This window comes from Scophthalmus maximus, chromosome 22 (assembly GCF_022379125.1).
Source record: "Scophthalmus maximus strain ysfricsl-2021 chromosome 22, ASM2237912v1, whole genome shotgun sequence".
In the NCBI taxonomy this organism is placed as follows: domain Eukaryota; kingdom Metazoa; phylum Chordata; class Actinopteri; order Pleuronectiformes; family Scophthalmidae; genus Scophthalmus; species Scophthalmus maximus.
Window position 1 is genome coordinate 3859440 of NC_061536.1, and position 21137 is coordinate 3880576.

Consider the following 21137-nt stretch of genomic DNA (forward strand, 5'->3'; position numbering starts at 1 on the left):
GCTGTAAAGCAATCAACCTTTTTATGAAATTTAGAGCAGCAGTCTTCTTGCAATATCAGACCCCACGACTCGCAATATAAAGCACAAAATGTGTATACCTGTATTTCTGTATAGACCTGTACCGAGACCTCGCTGATACTCAAATACAGAATTTGTCACAACTTCGGAGAAGCAAAAAAGATGAACACAACCCAAGTTATTTAGATTTTTTTTTTTTTTTAATTCAGAGGCATTTGACAAGTGGAGCTGTGTGCGAGGGGGAGGTGAAGGGGCACAAGCATGGTTGCAGAGAGGGGGAGGAGGGAAATATCATGCTGAAGTTTACATCACTTTTTCAAAGAACTCCGAGACCCAGTCCCACAAATCTGTCCCATACCAAGAGGATGTTCCACATTACACAGCCAAGAAATGCTAACAGAAGAAAATGGCTACCAAATCAGCGAGTGAGTGTAGCAACTGTGAAAGACAAAGGGGGAAAAAAAAAAAAGTACAGGACTTGTATCTATTTTGAAGTCTTACAAATCAGAAACAAAAAAAGGCAGGCCCTTTTTTTTTTTTTAAAGAAAAAAAGTTATTTTTCTCGTTTTAACTATTGAATGCAAAATCAAACGCGTGATTTGACCTTTTTTTCACCAAAAAAAAGAAAGAAAAAACCAAGCAAAAGTTCAAATACATGTAAGCCACACCACCAAAGATAGAAAGCAGAAAGAAATAGCCACCAGTTGAGATCAATTAAGCCAAAAAGAGTATATATAAACACTGGCAAAAGAAAAATATTTTTTTTTATCACTTTCAATTATTCTCTCAAATTCTAAAGAGTACATGATTTCAGTTTAAGTTTCCATTCATATCTGGGGAAGCATGGGGAGGCGTCAAGGGGGGGGGGGGGGGGGCTGCTAAATCCTAACAAATAGAAGAATGCCTCTACTTCAAATATGCGTCTAAAGAGGTAGATCAAAACAAACTGCGGGGGTGGGGGAGGGTGGTCTGGCAGGAAGGGGATCGGGATGACGGGGATAATTTTAAGTATCACTTGTGCCCCTCAGTTGAGCGCGGTGTTAGGATGGCGCGCCCATGTCAAAAGAAGTGTTCGGGGGACTGAGGTATCGGTGCGCGCTGGCGCTCAGTGGGGGCAGGGCGGGGGAGCCCAGTGCTGCAGCGACCCCACCCCCACCCCCTCAGCTGAGGTAGACGGCGTTCTACTGTGGAAGCATGGATACACTCAAGCACTTTTACCACAATCAATATATTTACATTCGGCATGACGAGACAAATGAAATTTAAAAATAAAAAAATATTCAAAAAAAAAAAAAATTGTATACGTTTTGGATTTCTCTCCTCTATCCTTACTCCCAGTCAGGGTTCAGTCAGTATTCTGTGTGCCTTTTTTCTGGCTCATTTTCCCTGCATGAACAAATTGAAACATCAAAGTTACATTTGAGGGTTTACAGAGAAATGTCTTCTTTTTTTTTTTTTTAAATCTTTTTTTTTAAATCATTTGTTTTTTACTAAAGCGCAAAAAGAAAAAAGAAAAAAGCGTCTATCAGTGTGACTCCCCCTAACATCACCATGCAGTGAACGACGTTAACATTGACTCGATGACCTGGCTACGAGGGCCACGCCGAACTGACAAAGCTTGCTCTATGAATATAAACCTGGTCGGGGCTTGGACTTCTCTTAAGACATCATTGTCAAGAAGGTGGCGGGTGGCCTGCGCAGGACAGGGCAGCCCACAGACAGACACGCAGACAGACGCGCTGCCGACTCCGGGGCGGCCGCGGAGGGGCCCTTTACATGTCCACAGCCCCTGCAGGAAGGCGAAAAGGAAATTTCTTTTGACAAATTAAAGTACCATTGCCAATAACAATGTCAATCCCAAAACTATATGGCATTGCTGCAATTATTTACGGTCGGCGTTGTTTGCATGTCTCAGTTGTTTTGTAGATTTCAGAAAGATGGTGGACCCTCAGGGGAAAAACTGAGGCGATTTTCTCTGGATACTCCTGTCAGCCGCCAGCTGAGGGGGCGCCAACTCTCGCTCCGGCGCTGCTATGTACAAATAGACTTTATGTACAGGGTCATCTTAAGTCACACATACACATGTACAATGTCACCTAAAGCACCAGAGTTGAAAGCGAGGTCAGTTGGCAGCTGACCAAATTTTAAATTTTTCTTAAAAAAATAAAAATGTTCAAAGACTATCAGCTTTATAAAGTATACAAAATACCACAAAAGCAAAAATAAAAAAAGAAAGGAACATTTTTTTCATATATATATAATCATTTTTTTTCTCTTCTGAGGTACTAGATCCTGAGGTAGTTAAGTAAAATGCATATTAAATTGGTTTTCCTGGGCAGCAGCAGTTCGGCACCGTTTCCCTAAGTGTCAGTTGTGGTGCTGCCCTCACCTCTAAATATATATTCATCTATGTATATAGGTCTATCTATAAAATGCATCCGAATTTATAAAATGCCACTATCATTACAAGGGCAGGACACCCAATATAATCCACCTTTTCGGTCCTGTCCTGAAACAAGAATCTTTCCCCTAAACATGGCCCACCCCATCTGAGCCAACCCTCCCCCCAAATAAACCTCTCTGTTGGTCCAACCGGGACCTTGGTAGCAATGCCTTTTCCTTTCCACAGAAAACTCATTAGAAAACTTCAACCAATTAAACGCTATCGAAAAAAAAAAAAAGAAAAGTGTCAACTAAATCTGAAGTCAACCAAAAACATCTTGTCAGGTTTGAAGTACCACACCGTGGAGGTGATAAGGAAGGGGGTCCTTGTTTCTTCTTTGTGTTTCTAGTGTAAAAGGGGGAATTTTTTTTCCAATTTTTTTTATATATTTTTTTTTTAAACACCCGTGGGGGGAGGAGGAGGGCGGTCGAGGGGTGTGTACACGTGAGGGCAGGTGACGTTGTTGGGAGCCCTCAGAAGTACATTCTCACGGAGATGCAGAGAGGTGAGGTGGGCGGAGGTTAAGAGGCGTACGCTCTCTTATAAGCCACACTTGAATGTTCATCAAGACAGACAAGGAGGGGGTGGATGTTTGGTTGGTGGTAACCTTGGACCCCCCCGAGATGAGCTACGACGACCCCTTGTCTTCTCCCCCTGGACTCTGCTGCATCGTTCCATCTGTCGAGTCTCCTGGCAGATTCAGTCACCATTCCTCCAGGTCCGCGGGACCTTTACTTCCTGCGGGGCTGTGGAGGCTGGGCTCCGGGTGAGGGCTTGGGCTGCTGCTGCCTCCTCACCTGGGCTAGAATCTCCTGTATCTTCCTCTGGGCCAGCTGGACAACACAGAGAACTTGCTTAGATCACAGGACAATGTGACGTCATTGGAAGCCCCCACAGGTTGAGAATCACTGCTCCAGTTTACAAGTACTGACACTGAAATTAAAATCACATGGATTCTTTTCTTTAAGTCCCTATCTATGTTCATATGTAAAATGTATCTTTTAGGACCCACCTGGCACGCAAAGAAGTGTCCACTAATCTTGACTATGACCTGGTCGTTCTCATCGGGCGTCTGGTCCCTGGGCACCACCACTTCTGCACACGAGTGGTTCTGCAGGTCATTCACCTGCGGCCATTAACAGAGGGACGGACACAACCATCTTAGAGAGGACTTTGATAACACAGCCAACACCCAAGCTCAACTTTTTTTCCTTTTTTTTGGTACAAAATTCCCGTCACTGCCAAGTTTGCTTTGAAAGAAAAAACAAGCAAAATCTGGCTTGAGAATTGTACGAATGCTGCGGTGATTAATGCATCCGTGTGATTTGTTTACAGTTTTTCCGCCTTTCCCGATAACTCGTCCAGCAGCAAAGGAGGGAACCTTGATGTGAGCCTCCAGCTTCACCTCCTCCTTAGGTCCAAAGAAATTCTCTTCCTTCAGCTTGCCAAAGATGCGACACTGAGCCTACAGACGGGACAGGTTGGAGTTAAGATTAGTTGCACTTAGGAAACGGGGCATTTTTTCATCCAGGAAACTACGCATTTCTGTGCTGGCTGAAAAGAGCCACTAAAATACTGATCCTACACCTGCTGACATCAAATTCAATGTGGCTACATTCTTTCATTTCTACCAATAGTGTCTTGTGTGCGAGATACAGCTGTGAAGGTACGGCACCTTAAACTGAGCCTCTGGCGGTCCGACAATGATTACCATCCTTAGCTTGGCATCCATTCCTTCAGCTGGGGCAATCTGGCGGATGGGCAGAGAGCCAGCATTAAAACAGCAACCTTCACTTACATTTCCAATTCCCATCAGTCGAGTGACAACAGCACGACAGCCGACACGTAATCATCAAGATTCAGAACTTCACCGCCCGTCTTTCACCGACCTTAATTGAGGCTCCAGCAAAGTGTGACAGCTGTTTGATGTGTTGACCCTGTTTTCCTATGATGGCTCCCACGGCAAGCGCAGGGATGAACAGGTGAACCGTCTCCGACTCTTGGTGTCCCTGCTGGGTAGAAACACTTTAGTACTCCTGTGATCGGCACGCACGCACGCACGTTTGACAGTTTGTTTTACATCGCTAAACTCAGTGTTAGGTAATCATTTAAAACATTCCATTCAAAAGCCACAGTCTTGAGCTTGCCACATGCACAAGTTTAGTAATTCCATCTGGTCGACAGTGGCATCTTTTGATTTTGCCGCTCGATGAGAAAATAACCTACTACAGACGATCATTTCCAAATGCCTTGTTGCAAAATTGGCACAGCACATCACTTGTATTAGCAGGGTGTGCCATAGATTTTTGGATTGAGCCCAATATTCTAGTAAATGTGTCGGCCTAGGGCGAGCCAACAACTTGTTTTGGCCGCTTCCAAATCCCAGAGAAGGGCTTTCAGTGCCGAGGATGTTACCCTCTCCGTTTGAAAAACATGCACCTTCCCAAACAAGGCCCTCATTCGCCGAGCTACTGGTGCCCTCCGGGTTTCGGGAGTCTTCACATCCAGCAGGTTAACTGCACATAGACTTGGGGCCCAGACTACAAAGGTCAAAGATCTATTGGCAGCTAGAGGAGAACTTCCCGCAGCGAGCAGCCACAAGCCGTGCAAAGCACTCTGGGCCAGGTGACTTACGGCAAGTGGCTGGCTGCTCGCCGATGGCATAGAGGCCCAAAGTTGCCCCTCACTCCCATAGGGGCTGAACTAAAAGAAGAAATAAATGGACACATGGAACCGAGACGCTGAGACTTAATGTTGGCTTCAGTTTCACCATCCTGAACCAAAAGTTGAAACACAGCGAGATGAAGATTAAAAACACAGCCAGTTTGTACTGCAAGTGTCTGACGAAAGCCATGACGACAAACACTTACTCCAAATGAGGGACATCCACCATGGGCTCCAGGAGGTGGGCCGCTGGACATGTTGGGACCCATGCCTGGTGCTCCGCTGGGGAACAAACCCAAAGCATTCAAATTCAAGCCTGGGATCAGGTTGGACTGGAGCTGGAGGGGGACGATGAAAACATTCCCGTTAACACATGTACACATCTCGAGCTGTGCGCTTGTACATCCAGACCAGAAACACATTTTCTTTTTACACTTAAATATATTATTTACAAAGCTGGACGTACAAAGCAGAAAGTTGGCCATTTCATTGGCCAAGTCAACCCAATTAATTTTTACCTGAGGGTGTATAGACACTATGGCTCGGTAGCTTCTGAATACATACATACATACATACATGTACTGCCTGCAGGTGCGTAAAGAGACATCGCGCTAATACGCCTCATATTAGAGGGATGTAACACACTAACATCCCTTTATCCTCCTCTACTGGACCAGCATGTAATACCAGCCAAGAGTTTTGACAGGGGGGCATTGGGAAGGGTGGGGAAAACTGCCCAGAAGTTTGGTATCAAACAAAGTTGTTGAAGTGGCAACTGGACAGCGTTAAATGCAATATCACCAGAAATCTTAGGACAGCTTGATTTTCAGTTGGGATGTTCTTTAACCCCAGACAGGCAAAATAAATCAAATTGTAAGACTGTCCTAACATCTTCTTCTGGTATATTTTTCGTATGAAATCTTAGGAGCTTAATTTATTGTGACCACCTTACAAACAACGTGCACACTGCCAAGACAATGACCTCAATGTTCTCACATCCCCGCGTTCAGAGCAGCAACTGTAACCTAAACGCTGAGATGCAACTATAGTCACCGACTAGTTTCAGTAACATGATTATTCCCACATTTTAATCCCTAATCTAAATTTTCTCCCCAAAAATGACCTTCAATGATTTCTTTTTAAAAAAGCACCGTTGATTAATGTCTATAGTTATTTTGCGAGCCCGGATATGAAAGTGCGTCTATGGCAGCAGCGTTTCCAGCTCACTGATGGACATTATCTCGTATTCTTATTCTTTAAAACAGTTTATTGTCCATCCTGTTTCAGGTTTTTTAATTTAAACAACCGTTGGCCACGTTACTTTAGAAGCGATTCAGTCACTGGAAGCTTTCCACTGGAATAGACCGGGAGTATATTCCCACAAGGTGGCAGTATTATGTCCGCGTGAGTTCGAACCCCACCTCCTGGTACCGACAAGACCATTAAGGATTCCTTCACACTTTGCTTTCAAGACAGTCGTCTGTGCTAAAAGCTAAAACGGACTCACGTTCATAGCAGCCATGTCGCTGTCGTACGATTCCGCGACCTTCTTCATCACCTCCTCTTCAGCTCTTGCGCACGCGTCCAGGGGGCCCTTCACTGTGATGGTCCGCTCTAGGTTGTACAGAGTCAGGTCCTGGAGACTGGACAAAGCATTGCGGTGTCAGAGTACGAATTGTCGAACCGTATCATATATTACAACATTAAAAATGCATGTGGCACTTTTATGAATGGGGTGCAAGGACTACAAATAGTATTCCTTGAAAGGGAAGGTCAGTCAGGCACTCTTACGGCGAGATTGTGATCTTGGTCCCCGTGTCCTGCTCGATTTTCTTCAGGTTACGCCCTTCCTTCCCAATTAACCTTCCTACAAAGTTGTTGTGCGCAAGGATCTTCAGTGGGATCTCCTCGGTGCTGCGAAAAAAAGACGAGGATGAGGACGTCAAGTGAAATGCCTCCTCGTATCAAACCAAGTTGAACTAAGGTTCGTATTCTGTCACTTTTGTTTTGTTAGGACAAAAAAAAAAACAACGTACAAGTTTGTGTCATTAGCTTCCTTCTGCATTATTTCCATGATGGTTTTGCAAGCGCTCGAACAACCTTCAGGGGTGGAGTGAATTGTGATGGGCTTTTCTGCTGCGCCTGCATTTTCCTTCCTGTGGATGTCAATCCTGGAGCAAAGGAAGAATTATTCAAAAATCCTATCATGCCGGAGTTGAAGAGCACACGCAAAAGGAAATGACACGGTTCACTCGCTTTGATTCCTGACCTCTCCGTACGTACTTTGAGTGGGTCTGTTTGGTGATGTTGCGGATGGTGGCGCCCTCCTTGCCGATAATTGCGCCTACAAACTGCGTTGGAACCAGCATGCGCAGTGGGATGTCCGACTGCATTTTGGGCCGTGCGCCCAGACCTGGAGAGCTAGAGCGAGGGGGTCCCCGTGTGTTAAAGCCTCTCCTACCCCCCGCTGGAGGACCCTCTGGTACAGCAGTCTCATCTGGGATGTAGGAAACTTTCAAGGCATACTTTTCCATCATAGATCCATTCAGCTTCTCCATTGCCCTGAGGATGATAAGGCAAAGTCTTTGTCATAAAACCCTTGATGAGAGGGGTATGATTTCACAACAAAGGAAGACTTTAAGATGGCAGTCATTGGGTGATGGGCTTGGCTAAAAAGTTTCTGTCCGCACTATAAACATAAAGCTTCTGGTTTGAGGTCTTCAAATGTTATCATTGGCTGAATCCAAGGGATGCGGACATTAAAACTAAATTTTCTCAGGTGATGGTCACAAGCCACGACAAGAGGCTTTTTACACGTAAGGCAGCATCCACACCCTACACACGTCTGCCGTGTTGGTCCCAAAGATTTCGTTTACCTAGTGAATCAGTCAATTATTCCTCGAGACTTGTACAACCACTCGTGCGGAGAGAAACATTGTAGTATGATTTATCAACACCAGGGGGCACCAAATGGCTAATTCTCACACACACACACACACACACACACACACACACACACACACACACACACACACACACACACACACACACACACACACACACACACACACACACACACACACACACACACACACACACACACACACACACACACACACACACACACACACACTTTTTTGGGGAGGAGGAAATCAGGTGCACTGTGAACACTACAGAGTGGAAGATGATGTAATTTCCAATAGAGACTGATGGGTAAAGTGAAAAACTTGAGCAGATCCATGTCAAACACATCAAGACAGATGAGTTGGAGATCGATGATGCAAAAACACTGCGTGCGTATGTGTGTGTGTGTGTATGTGTGGGTGTGGGTGTGTACACTCACATCCTGGCCTGGTCCTTGGCTCCATATCGAACATTGACGACTGCCGTCTCTGTGTCAGTGTTGACTGTGGGAGCACACAGCAGAGTCAATTCACACGCATTCAGTAACAGCGACATAATTTACTGCTGTTGATTTTCTTTTTTATGTGCAATTACAAATCACCCACTTTTGAAATTATACAATCATATTTGTTTTTGATAAACCAAATAAAATCAGGTTGCAGTTGTAATCGAAACAGAACAATAAAAAAAGGTGTGTTGGGGCGAGGTGGTTGAATTACAAAATGTAAAGAGTCTGCATTTACCTTGTTCACAGCTGTCTACTGTACCATACTGCGCAAGCATACCATCCAAAACCTGAGAGAGAAAAAGAAAAGAAAAAAAAACATGATTACTCCAGAAACTTGGGAAGCCTTGACCAGAACTTGTTAGCGAGCAGAAGCTCATCTGTGGGAACCAGTCCAGCTCGCTGCCAGGACACACTCCATTAATTCTGAAGCCCAGAGTTCAATGCAGAGTTACATGGATACATTTGATGCCTTCTAGTAAAAGCCCGTCCACCTCAAATTATGACTCTACTCTCCCGGGCACTTTTTAATGCAGCTCCAGGTGCTGAGCAAGTTTTATGACCAAAGAAAATCTATTTTAGAAGTCTACCAATGGAGGCAACCGTTTTAATAAAACCGTACAAGCACGCTCATGCATCTTTAAATATAGCGATGTGATTTACAAAAAAATTAACTATAATAATAATAATAACCCTGTCAAAAAGCAAAAAAGGCCATGTTGCTAAGACTTGTTTGAATTTTTTTTTTTTTTTTGATAGTTTGCCAAAATCAATCCCTGCATGTTGGAATATAAAATATTGGGTGGAAAAATGTTAACAGCAAAAAATATATACATATAATGCCTCCTGAAAAAAAACCGAGCTGGCCCCTCGCCCAAATCTGGAGACCAAAGGATTTTAATTCATAGATGTGATCAAACGTGGGCGAGAGGGGGAGCGAGGGTTCTAAGCTAAGCTAAGACCTCTGACCATGCTCAGTCAAACTCAAGGCCACACCCCCCAGGAGCTCAACCCCACTTTCTAGCCAACAAGACTGCGTCCCTGCCTCCCCCCACCCACCAACCAAGCAACCTCCCGCCTCCCCATCATTGCCTGCTCCGGCACCAGTACGAGTTCCCTGAAGCCAAGCGTTGCTGGCTGCTCGCTGGCTGCTCCGCCTGTCCATCTGCCGGGCCTGGCCAATGGGAATCCAGGCCATTCAGGAAAGGGTGGGGTACATTCCAGCAGGAAGCAGTGACTGGGGGAGGGGTGCGAGTTCATGCTACACATTCTGTGAATTGGAGCACATGGAGGGGAAGGGGAAACAGTTGTGGCCCACCCACCCACTACAGCTTGTGAACACGCCACTATTCTTTCACTCTGCGGCTACGCACACAGCGCGAACCATTGTCTAATCTACCTGATAAGATACATTCAAGGCCTTTGTGTCAAAAGATCCCATTCTGCTCTGTTTTTCGTTCTTCTAACCCCTCCCCCCTCTGCGGGGGAGAAACCTCCATGTCACCTTTCGAGAAAGCAGAGCGGCTTGCTCGCTACACAGGAACATGGGTGGATCTGGGGCTGCAGTTGAGGGACATGCGTAAACAAAGCGAGCCCACCATTACAAAACACTGAGCATGTCTGTAGCCATCTGATCACAGCCAGGGAATCGGGCGGAAATCTAAAAGCCATGTGTTAAACTCACGGTTTAGAAATACTGGAGCAGTTCACTGTGAAAATTCTCATTAGGCTTCCATAGTCTTTATGGAGCAGAAAATTGAACTGAACACCACAAGCACACGCCATCACTGCTAAACCTCTGCAGAGGAAGCGGGGGGGGGGACAGCATGTATAGCTTTGTTACTGACATGTCACTCCCCACGCTCGTCGTGCAAGGATCTAAAAATTAACTAATTAGAAGAAAAAAAAAAACACTTAATTTGAGGGACGACATAAAAAGGGCAAAAGTCCAGAAAACATCGAGAACATTAGTGTTAAGTCGGTGCATACCAAGGAGTTTTGATTTAACTTTTTTTATCACATGCAGATCACACACACACACACACACACACACACACACACACACACACACACACACACACACACACACACACACACACACACACACACACACACACACACACACACACACACACACACACACACACACACACACACACACACACACACACACACACACACACACACACACACACACACACACACACACACACACACACACACACACACACACGTTGCTCAATGCTGACGTTTTTCACTAATCAGGCAGTGGCCTTGAAATCTGACCAGTTCAACGTTTCTATTGGTGTTGTTCATTTTTACATGACAACATTTGGCCCATTAACCCTTTGGAGAATTAAAAACAAGTGGACTCTGTTTGAGATTGACAGACAGTCAGCGTCAGTTTTCTGCTCACGGCCACTGTAGAAACCTGCTACAAGAAACGTCCAGTGAACTACAGTTTTACATTATCAATTCAAACACGGCTTTCGGGAGATTGGTCATTTCTGGGTGAATCTTTGGCTAAAAATACAAAAACGTACAGTCCCAGGCTTAACCTAAAATGGAGTCAAATAATTAATGCGGTTAAGAAGTTACATATTTTTGGAACGGTTGTGTGTAGAGCTGTCATTTTGGATGGGATTGACAACTATTTGCGAGTTTTTATTTGTGTGTGGGACCAAGTTGTGCGGACTAACACAATTTTAGTACTATTCATGCAACTCTAATAATTCAGAGGGAATTGGGGGCAGCATTTCTGGCTATTTAGTTCAAAATCAAACGGTAGAAATGCCTCAGTTCATTCAACACCCATTTCCAACTATGTCTTTAAATTTCTGCAGCACCACTCGCAACAGTCTGAAAACCTTCTTATCATATGGTTTGAAAGTCTAATATCTATTGCAGGAGCAGTATTGTCGGAGAATTTTATTGACCAATACAACTTTTGATATACCTAAAAGATGCATTTGTCAGAAATGTAATTTCCAGAATGACTCCACACACGAAACAGCACAAAATAAAACACAGAACTACAACCCACAAAAGTACTTGAGTAAACGGTCTAAAATAAAAATAATAAATAGATAACTAGGTGTATGTCATAAGCCTAAAAAAGGACTTGGACACTTGGGCTGGCCAGGTCAAACCCCTCCTCTCTCATGAATGTTTCACAACCCCTCGGAAAACATCAGCGGCTTATTTTTATCTCATCTCAACAAGATTTTAAATTATTTTGTGAGTGTGTGTTATAAGGCTGTAAAACTGAAAGACACCATGACAAGACAATTCAGTCAGATCATTTTTAAGCACTTGGATGGCCACGCCAAGTCAGTAGCCAACATGCGTCAGACCAACACTACTAACGCCATGCGATCTGCGTAAAGTTCCGTGACAAGCCTGAGCCGGCGTTATCGTCAAGTCACCTAACAATCCTTTTAACATTTTTTCCAGCATCTTTCGTCAAAATCACACCGCCTCTCCGGTCCCTTCTGATCTCCTATAGATACATTGTTAAAACATCAGCCTTGCAATCTCCCTTGTTAAATTCCCAGTGACATTATCAATCATTTCTACCAATCGTATTTCTATCCACTGGCCTGAGCTGAAACCTTCTTCCAAAGGACCATCAAGCGCATGCTCAGTTGAAACCCAAAGGGATGCAAGGTGACTCCAGAAGTCACTAAACGAGAGCCCAGTTGCCCCACGGTGCCCCGCCCTGGAAACTGTTAGCAGCCTGTTAGCACTCACCTCCCACTGCATGTGAGGCGGGATGTTCCTGATCTGCAGTTTACAGCTCCTGGAGAGAGAATAAGGGAAGAAGAAGAAGAAGAAGAGGGTGGGGGATGGATGGATAATGGAAGAGAAAATTGATGAGGGTAGATGCAGGGTTGGGAGAGAAGAGGGAAAGAGACAGTTAGCAGCGGAAAATACAAGGCACAATGATACATGACAAAAAGGGTACTTGAATCAAAAAATACATGTCACAATTCCCTTTACCATAGGAAAAAAAGAGACATAGGGAGCAGAATCTGCAGACAGAGCTTCTGCTTTAATCCCGGTCCCAACTCAGCAGGCTGCAGGTGCACTGAGACAACCTGGGAGAAGGTAAAGGAGGATGCGTGGGCAGAGGGGCAACGTGGAATCACAAATGGATAGGCCCAAATTGAGTTGAGGGTCGTCACAATTAAAATGGGGGGGGGGGGGGGGGGTAAAAAGGAGAAGCGACAAAAAAAGGGTACCGCGCCCTTTGCCCCAATTCATTAAGTGTGTCCTTAAGAGTGTGTCAGAACGAGATGGGGAAGAGAAACAGGACGTGAAGCGGGAGAAAAGAGTCGTGAGAGGCATCAAGGAGGGAGAAGAAAAAAAAAAGAAAAAAGGCATTGATAGGCAATCCAAATGTCTTGTCTACACACTTCCGGGTCAAACGTGTGCCCTGTAGCATTGCATCATGAGGTTTCAGCCACTGCAAGGCTCAAGATCACTCTTTTCAACGAAAAAGAGACACTTATTCAGGAGCATCCAGCGGATATCAAAACCAAGGGGGGGGCTGGTGCCAAACAGAAAGCAGGCACATCAGACTAAATGAAAGACTTTCCATTATTATGATTATTATTATTATTATTCAATTACCATTATGACTTTCCAAATTGCGCGTTTTTTTTTCATAGGGTGTGAATATAACGGAAGCAAGTGGAGACTAGCAGCTACAATAGCGCTGCTGTGTCGTCTGTCTCAAGAAACAACCAGCGCAGAAATGACCAATTCATCCTTTTAGGCGATAGATTTACAATTTGGTTTCATCTTGTGTACGGCAGCATGAGCGGAGCGTGTGGTGTGTGTGTGTGTGTGTGTGTGTGTGTGTGTGTGTGTGTGTGTGTGTGTGTGTCATACAGACAATGGAACTAGTGGATCAATGAGTCAGAGTTTCACAAGTGTCCATCTGCGTGTGGATGTTGTATTAAAAAAAGGGGGAAAAAGTGCAGCCCTCTGATTGTTGACACAAACCAAGGACCAAAATGTACACATGGCTGGGAGCTGCAACACACACACACACACACACACACACACATACAGCATGTGCAGCTAATTCAAGTAAGATTGTGTAGACACCATTTTCCATCCTGTGTGTAAAAATCTTACACACGTCTCGTCCTCCTCCACAAGCTTCACTGAGCCGTTAATGTGATGTCTAACAAACTGCCCCACTTCTAGTGGTTGCTTTGTAATCTGCCATGTACAAGATAACGCAACATGCAGTATTTAAACTCATTATATTCACAGGGAAGTCAAATTCAAGAAGAAAAGGATATTCCACAATTCCATTTAAAAAAAATATATACACAAGCTGGTTTAGTGCAATGTGCAACAAGGGCCTCAGAAGCGCAAATTTCTCAATTTAGCCACTACAACCATAATCTACGTTGCAGCAAGTCAACATATTTATTTTGAGATATTAGGAAACTAGTTAATTCTGAAAGGGTGAAACTGTAAAGAAATTTTCCCAAATAACTTTCGAGAGGAATTCCAGCCCTTTCCGGCCCAGTGTACCATTCCTGGCTGATCCGGCCTCTTCTACCCCGCACATTCTGTGTGCTCTGCATTGCGGTGGGAACGCCATGCGAAATGTGCATGTGCAAATGCACCAGGCACTTCCAGTCGGATTAACCTATAGCTCCACACAGCACACAGAAGAAGTCAGCCAGGATGTGTGGTGGGGGTTGGGGGAGGTATACATTCCCTGGTCCCAGCCTTTGAATTGGGGAGGGGGGGGTGGTCGGGGTGTATGTTTGAGAGGGATGTGGTGCTGAGGGGGGTTGGGGGGGGGGGGGGGGGGGGGGGACTAGCCCCATTTCAGGCAAGGGTAACAAGGGCCCTCTCTGGCCCGTGGGGGTGGGGCCCTGTTGCCATGGACACGGACAAGTCCAATGACAGGAACATGTAGAGTGGGGTTAAAAGTGGGAGGGAAAGAGGGGAGGGCCAGGAGTGCCTGGGGTTGGCTCATCATGTGATGGCCAAGAGGAGGCTCCTTATTTACTTTTAAAATGGACCAACACTCTGCCCGTTCACGCCCTTCCTTCACCGCCCAGCTGAGACCCACACGGGCCTGCACCGTGGACACAAGTGGGTGTACATACACGTATGTAAGCGTGGACATCCATAACAAAAAATACAAAAATTCAAAACACAAGCAGCGTCACAAGTCTGGCACCATGACACTGCACCACGCTCATTCATAGTCACCATCTTTTAGTCAGTGGATGCTAAAAAAAAAAAATGCTATTGCGTCAACATGACCACGGAACGGTGTGTTACACACGTGATCTGTGCTCAATGCTCATCCGCAGGCATTGACTGTTGAGCATGCAGAGGTTCTGAATGAGTGAACTCCAGTGTGGTTTCCGTTGGCCCCCTCCCCTCACAGGCCTTATATGCACACTGTGCACCCAATAAGCTACATTCAACACATGCGTTTGGATTAACTGCTTTAGGATTGCCTCAGAATTCATGTGATTGGAATATCAAGTTAGACCATTACACATTTGTGACTTAACCTTCCCCACCACACACTAAATACATTTTACATATTTTTAAAAGAGAATGCAGTAAATAAAAAATACAATGTCATGATTTGAGCCGAGCAGGAGGGAGAGTAATGGAACCATGGCCTGCACTCGGGGTAAAACAAGGGGCCACATTCATAATTCGCTGGCACCCCGAGTCGCCATCACAAAAAAACATTTTTGAAGGTGGGGCCCCCGTGTGACCCTTTGACCCGGAATGTTTTAACAAGGGAAAAGGAGCCATTTCAAAATTTAAAAAAAAGAAAAAAAAAGACACGATCTCAGCTTTTGTCTCAATTTAAGAGTTTAGCTTTTTTGGGGCTTGGTTTATATAGAGAAAAACTAAAAGACGCAACTCATACACACATTTAAGGCCACCCTCCTATCGCCAAGACATTTTTTCCTCCTGTATACATGACTATAGGGTATGTGTATATGATGGGCTAGACACATTTTATTTTTGTTTAACGTGTCCGACAAAAGTAGAATTTCAGATTCAATCATTATGTATTCAATAATGACATTGCTGCAATTGTATATGGATTTACTTTAATATTGAGTTATATACTTAAATACAGAGTACAAAACAAAACTTAAATATATTTCATATGGCCCAGCAACACTAACGAGCACTCCCACATGGTTTTGTAAAAAGAAAGATTGAAAGTTACAATATAAAGGCAATTTAAAGGGATAAATTGTACAGGGGTTTTAAACCATTGTGTTATTCGTGGAAAATGCCTGTTTCACTTAAATATAGATACACAATGAAGACTAATGCTTAATTTATCTTACTGAACAATTTACACGCCTTCTAAAAATAAATAAAAGCACAAGAAACGTGGATGTCATCTTTAAATTCCAGATTATTTATTTTTTTAAAGGTCAGGCGAGGCAAAATGTAAATATCCAGAAAATGCTTCAACATCTGAGAATACAATGCACCTATATAGACAAGATGTTTTCAATTAGGTGAACTTTGCTGCATTATTTTGTTAATGCATACAGTCAAATTTCAGGAGTCACTACTGAACGAAGCCGATGTTCAGCTAATGCAGTGGAGATAATGTTTGGTGACTTTTGGCCACGCATTGACAAATTCCGAGGTACGTACCTCCATTTAAAAAAAAATAAAAAATTTCAATAAGTGACCTAACTTTGTCAGTATGAAACGCCACACTCGCCCTACATTGTCCCATCTTCACAAAGCTATGCAGCCACCCCACCTTGAGCACTGTCTGCTGTAGCACCCTGTTTCTGAGGGGTTCAGAGGTTAAGCCATGGTGATTGGCCAAGCCCCCAGCTGATATTTGCAGGCTGGAATGCCTCCACCTGTGTGTGTGTGTGTGTGTGTGTGTGTGTGTGTGTGTGTGTGTGTGTGTGTGTGTGTGTGTGTGTGTGTCCTATACCCAGAATACTATTCCCATTGACTACTGCCATGTTCCATGTTGTAAAGGGAGGGCACGTTTTACTTTTTGAAGTGAGACTGAAACTCGACTCTGTTGCTGCCATAGCCAACACAGCAGACTGCACTGAAGAACAGAGCAACGTCACCAGTTCTTGGTCATCAGGAGAAAAAAATTTTGGAGGAAGGGCTCAACATTTGACTCAAATCCCCCCCTCCTCCTCCTCCTCCTCCTCCTCTTCCTCCCTCACCTGGTTTATTTTCCCGACCTACAATTTAGACCAGCAGTTTACCAGAGAGAAGGCTGCTGCGACGTCCAGGTGGAAAATTTAATTCACGTCGAGATGTCAAAAATACCCTTCCTGCTCCGCTTGCACAACTAAGTACTTTCAATATCAAGCCACGTAGGACAGTTTATATTTAAACCCCACACGTTTCACGTCGACCTTGTGATTTCAGACGAGGCTTTGTTGCGTAAAAAACTGCAATTATTCATTCAAACTTAAAAAAAAAAAAAAGAAAATCAAAACTACGCACTTTACGTGCAACCAAGAAGCCATTAGAGCAATTAGCAACCAGGAGCCATTTTTCATTTAATTCAAGAACAGAATTAAATATGACCAAACTGCGTCACCATCAAAAATCACGCACACAAATGCCAAAAATAATGCGCCGGTATTTTACGCCCTCGCTAATTTGCGCAGAGACCCGCAAAAGAAAAAGAAGAAAAAAAAAGATCTTGTGAACACTTTTAGGGGAATGGTGTGTGTGTGTGTGTGTGTGTGTGTGTGCGTGCATGTGCTACGGGGGTCTCGCTCTGAAACGAGGGTTTGTGCCTGACTTGGGCCCCAAACCTCCCATTCCACTCGCGTTCGGGAGTCCATCTCGTGCAACAGCAGCACAATGTGCAGAGGAGGGCGGAAGCGCAGGACAGGCAGGCAGCATGACGGGCAGATCCCTCTCAAATGGACGACTCCACAAGGCCTGCACGCCTCGAACGCAGCCTGCACTCAAAGTCTCCACGCAATGCAGCCGGCACACGCCGGGTTCCCTCGTCGCCCTGCGGTTTCGGAGCTCAAATGATATACCAAGCACTGCGAGGAAGACAATCACGGCAGTGGATGGGCGAGCGACGTGGTGCAGGGATATAGCCGAGAGCCCGAACGCACGACGGGTTTAAGAGCACCATACAACGCCATGCGAGAGGAGGAGTACACCACCATACGCCCCTTTCATTTGACCCCCAGAGCATTCAGGGAGAGAAGAAGGGGGGAGAAATAGACACTTCATTTAAGCAAAATGAAAATGCTCACACCCCAGTGTCAATGCTCAACGGCAACATACGTGCACATTTCCAGCACAGGGCTGTTTCTTTGGATGAAACGCAACAAAACAAAAGGCTTCTTGTAGGAAATGGCAAGCGTACAGTGGGTGGGTGGGTGTGGGTGTGGGGGGGGGGGGGGGACCTGAAGCTCCCACGAGTTGAACCAAGCACTATATGATAATAATAAAACTCGACCTACCTTTGACGTTTAGGAACCGAGTGCTCAACTTCGAGAAGTTTCCCATGAAGTTCAACTTTACCTAGAAAACAAAAACACAAGCACTTTAAATTTCGTTAGGCGGTTGACCCTCCCCCCACACCCCCACCCCCACAGAGAGGGAAAAAAAACACACACACACAGGCCTACTTTCTTTGGAAACGTATTTCAGGTCGGAGGTGACCACATATATATATTAAGGGGGTTAAAATCGACACGGGCACACGCAGACATGGCAGCGGCGTCTTGGGATATTATCCTGCATTGTGTGATATGAAGTGTGTAGCAGTTCAACCCACGAGGGCACAACATGAGCCAGACACGAGCGGAATTCCTGAAGGAAAATACACGTAGTAATTCGCTCGAGTTTAGCCCCACTGGTACGTGTCCTGCGTGGGCCACAGCGCGGAACTTCCGACAGCCAACCGTGAGACGAGGTGATGGAACACGCAAAAGATAAAATGTGGCGGGGCCCAGTTAGTTGGCCTACATTTGACCAACACAATTAAACCACCTGGTGTGTCAGGCATGGGCGAAATGGCTTCACGGCCAGTGTGCAGCGAGCTGTGGCCACCGGAGAGGGCCTTGCACTTCTTGGAAAACTATAGGATAGGAGAGTTCAAATTGAATTTGGGGACTGGACGAGGAGGAGGGGTGGGGGGGGGCGGCAAAGTGGACCGTGAAGATAGAGCCCCACGACGAGGCTCACTCCAAGGCGTCCACGGACCGCTCGCCTGTGCGCCCCGCTGCCCTGAACCGCACACAACCTGCGCCAGGAAAGCCCCGGTGTTCTCATCCTCATGCTCGTTGTTTACTCGACCATTTTTTAATTTTTTTTTGTCACCCCCCCCCCCCCCTACACACACACACACACACACACACAGTCACATTTACAAGGAGGCAGTTATTCACTGCGGACGCGCGGTGTCAAAAGGCCAAATAAAGGTTGTGCGAGAGGAAAACGCTCGGGTACACCCCAACCCTGTATCCACACGGGCCCTTGAGTCAAAGGTAATTTCCACACGAAATGTGCTGCGGCTCGTGCGTCTTTCCAAATGCCACTTTTTTTTTTGTTTTCGAAATCGACGCCCAAATTATTTCTCACCTGAAAGAACATCGATGGCTTTCATAGCGACCTTCTCGTCCGGGCAGTCCACAAACGCATAGCCAGTTTTGACAAGAAACGGACCACTGTGCGGAATCTTCCACTGCTCAAAGATAGTTTCGAAGTCCTCCTCGCTCGCTTCTGCGCTCACGTTGCCAATGTATAGCTTATTCATGTTCTGCGCCGAAAAGGGTACAATCTTTACGCTGAGGGAGAGATAGTTGTTCGCTCTCGCGGACGAGCACTGTTTGGAGTAGCCTAAATCGCCTTTACTACTACGGAGTGGCCGCGGCGTGCTTCCCGGTCGTCCAAGCCACAGATAGATTTAAACTGGCAGCCTCACAGTGCGTTTGCGCTCCCTCGCCCCTCTGTCGCTATCGCGAAATAAATAAATGCTCAATTATTAATCTCGTGTCTCCAAACGATGGCGGGCTGGGTGAAAAGGAGGAGAAACTACTTTGTGTCTTCCTCCAAACCCCTTTGGCAAAGAGACAGAGAATGTCACACACGGTAAGGCTGGCGCCCGCCTCTGAGTCCAGAGCCTAGAATAAGAAGAAGAAGAAGAAGAAGGAGGAGGAGGAGGAGGGGGGGGGGGGAGAAAAAAAATCCTCTGCTATTCCGGCTTTTTTGAATGAGCCACGTGTTCAAACTACAAATCAGCCCACACGTGAGGAATCCCAATTGCTCAATTAAGTGTTTGGGATTGGGGAAAATTGCACGGGAATCTGGGGTGGGGACAACAGAGGGGAGTGGATGAAAAAAAACAGGAGGGGAAGAGTGGATTGGTGTTGGGGAAAAACCTGGCGAGCTATGTGCGTAAAGGGATTCCGTGAGAACCCAGTGTATCTTTACTTGAATCGCATTCGTGTGGCTGTCTCTGCAAACCCTCGACTCTCATTGGTCGTTTGAGGAATTGTAAAAAAAAAAAAAAAAAAAAATTACCTAAAAAAAAAACCCGGCAGTGCGCGCACGCCCAGTGCACGGAGACGCTGATATTGCGCACGGCTGTGCAAGTGCGCTGTGCTGATGACATCGTAAGGGGGGTGGGGCCATTCATAAATGATGTTGTTAAATTGCAAAGTGAACACATTTAATTTCGAGAGTGGCCTGACCATGTGAAGACCCTGCGCTGTGCTGCGCTGCGCAGCTCTTTGGGCCCCTCGCGCAATGCGGGAATGACACGTAGGCTGTACACCACTGACCACATGACGGCATCCATCTTCCCCAATGGAGCCGTGCCCTTCCTGATCCTCAACTCAAAGTCCAACAGCGGGCCCTACTTGCCCATTATGACACAAAATGCTATGAGAGGGGGGCGTCTTTACCACACTTGTTTGCTTCAACTTTCAACGAACGAGGAAGCGTCGCCATGTGGGCCGAGTGCACATGGCGACGCCTCGCTGCTACGACCCCTGTATGGATCTGCATTCACTCAACAGGGGAGGGGTCTCCTAGATCAAAGTGTCCGATGTAAAGGAGCAGCCCGATTGTGTCACGTGCAGAATAATGAAATATTACACAACCGTCGATAAGAGCTTTTGTAAATCCTGGTCGGAAGGCCGATATCTAACTCTGCAGCCAGGTTTAGTCTTTACCTGTTGATGGTGTAAAGGTCGAAGTTACTTAAGCCTCAAAGGCCCTGAACTGGAAAATGTACACTCACAACCATCCATAAATCCAACCCTACATTGAGAAAATTATAATAAAAAAAAATAATTAAATACAGGAAAAGTAAATGATATGTGACTTGCATAGTTTACAGTTTAGATTATTACTCCCTGGCTTCGTCATATTTGTGTGTTGTTGTTTTTTATTTTTCTTCTCGAAACTTATATAAGTCAATTGCAGAATGCGCCCTATATGAGCTGTATGAGAATTATGTGATTCAAACTGTGCCCTTATTTATGTCGACACATGACCTAGAGGGAAAAAACACCCTGCCACTGTTCAATTGTTCAACAATTAGAACTGCTTCAACAAAAACCATAA

The 21137-nt window shown here is 45.4% G+C and overlaps 1 protein-coding gene across 3 annotated transcripts; it reads right to left on the minus strand.

Annotated features, from left to right (window-relative positions):
- Nucleotides 1-196: 196 nt before the first annotated feature.
- On the minus strand, nt 197-19888 carry igf2bp3 (insulin-like growth factor 2 mRNA binding protein 3). Of its 3 annotated transcripts, XM_035619930.2 has the most exons (16): nt 19149-19888; nt 18026-18086; nt 12285-12333; nt 8773-8824; nt 8469-8532; nt 7409-7687; nt 7162-7296; nt 6917-7039; nt 6633-6768; nt 5332-5463; nt 5096-5164; nt 4351-4470; nt 4137-4211; nt 3795-3926; nt 3474-3587; nt 197-3294 (listed from the first exon to the last, which is right to left on the minus strand). In XM_035619930.2, exons 1-16 carry the CDS (start codon nt 19321-19323, stop codon nt 3193-3195), a joined length of 1818 nt encoding a protein of 605 aa, XP_035475823.2. In that variant the 5' UTR covers nt 19324-19888; the 3' UTR covers nt 197-3192. The 3 variants fall into 3 exon arrangements, with proteins under 3 accessions (XP_035475823.2, XP_035475824.2, XP_035475825.2); XM_035619931.2 differs by lacking the exon at nt 5096-5164 and having other exon boundaries at nt 4351-4473; nt 19149-19887; XM_035619932.2 differs by lacking the exon at nt 5096-5164 and having other exon boundaries at nt 19149-19885.
- Between the last annotated feature and the right edge of the window lie 1249 nt (nt 19889-21137).

Excerpts from the sequence above, each read along its gene's own strand:
- igf2bp3 (XM_035619930.2), bottom strand. The coding sequence starts at position 19,323 with ATGAATAAGCTATACATTGGCAACGTGAGCGCAGAAGCGAGCGAGGAG. Across the intron at positions 5,165-5,331 it reads GTGGATGTCCCTCATTTGGA|TTCAGCCCCTATGGGAGTGA; the intron begins GTAAGTGTTTGT and ends TTCTTCTTTTAG. Across the intron at positions 3,588-3,794 it reads TCGGGAAAGGCGGAAAAACT|GTGAATGACCTGCAGAACCA; the intron begins GTAAACAAATCA and ends TAATGGCCGCAG.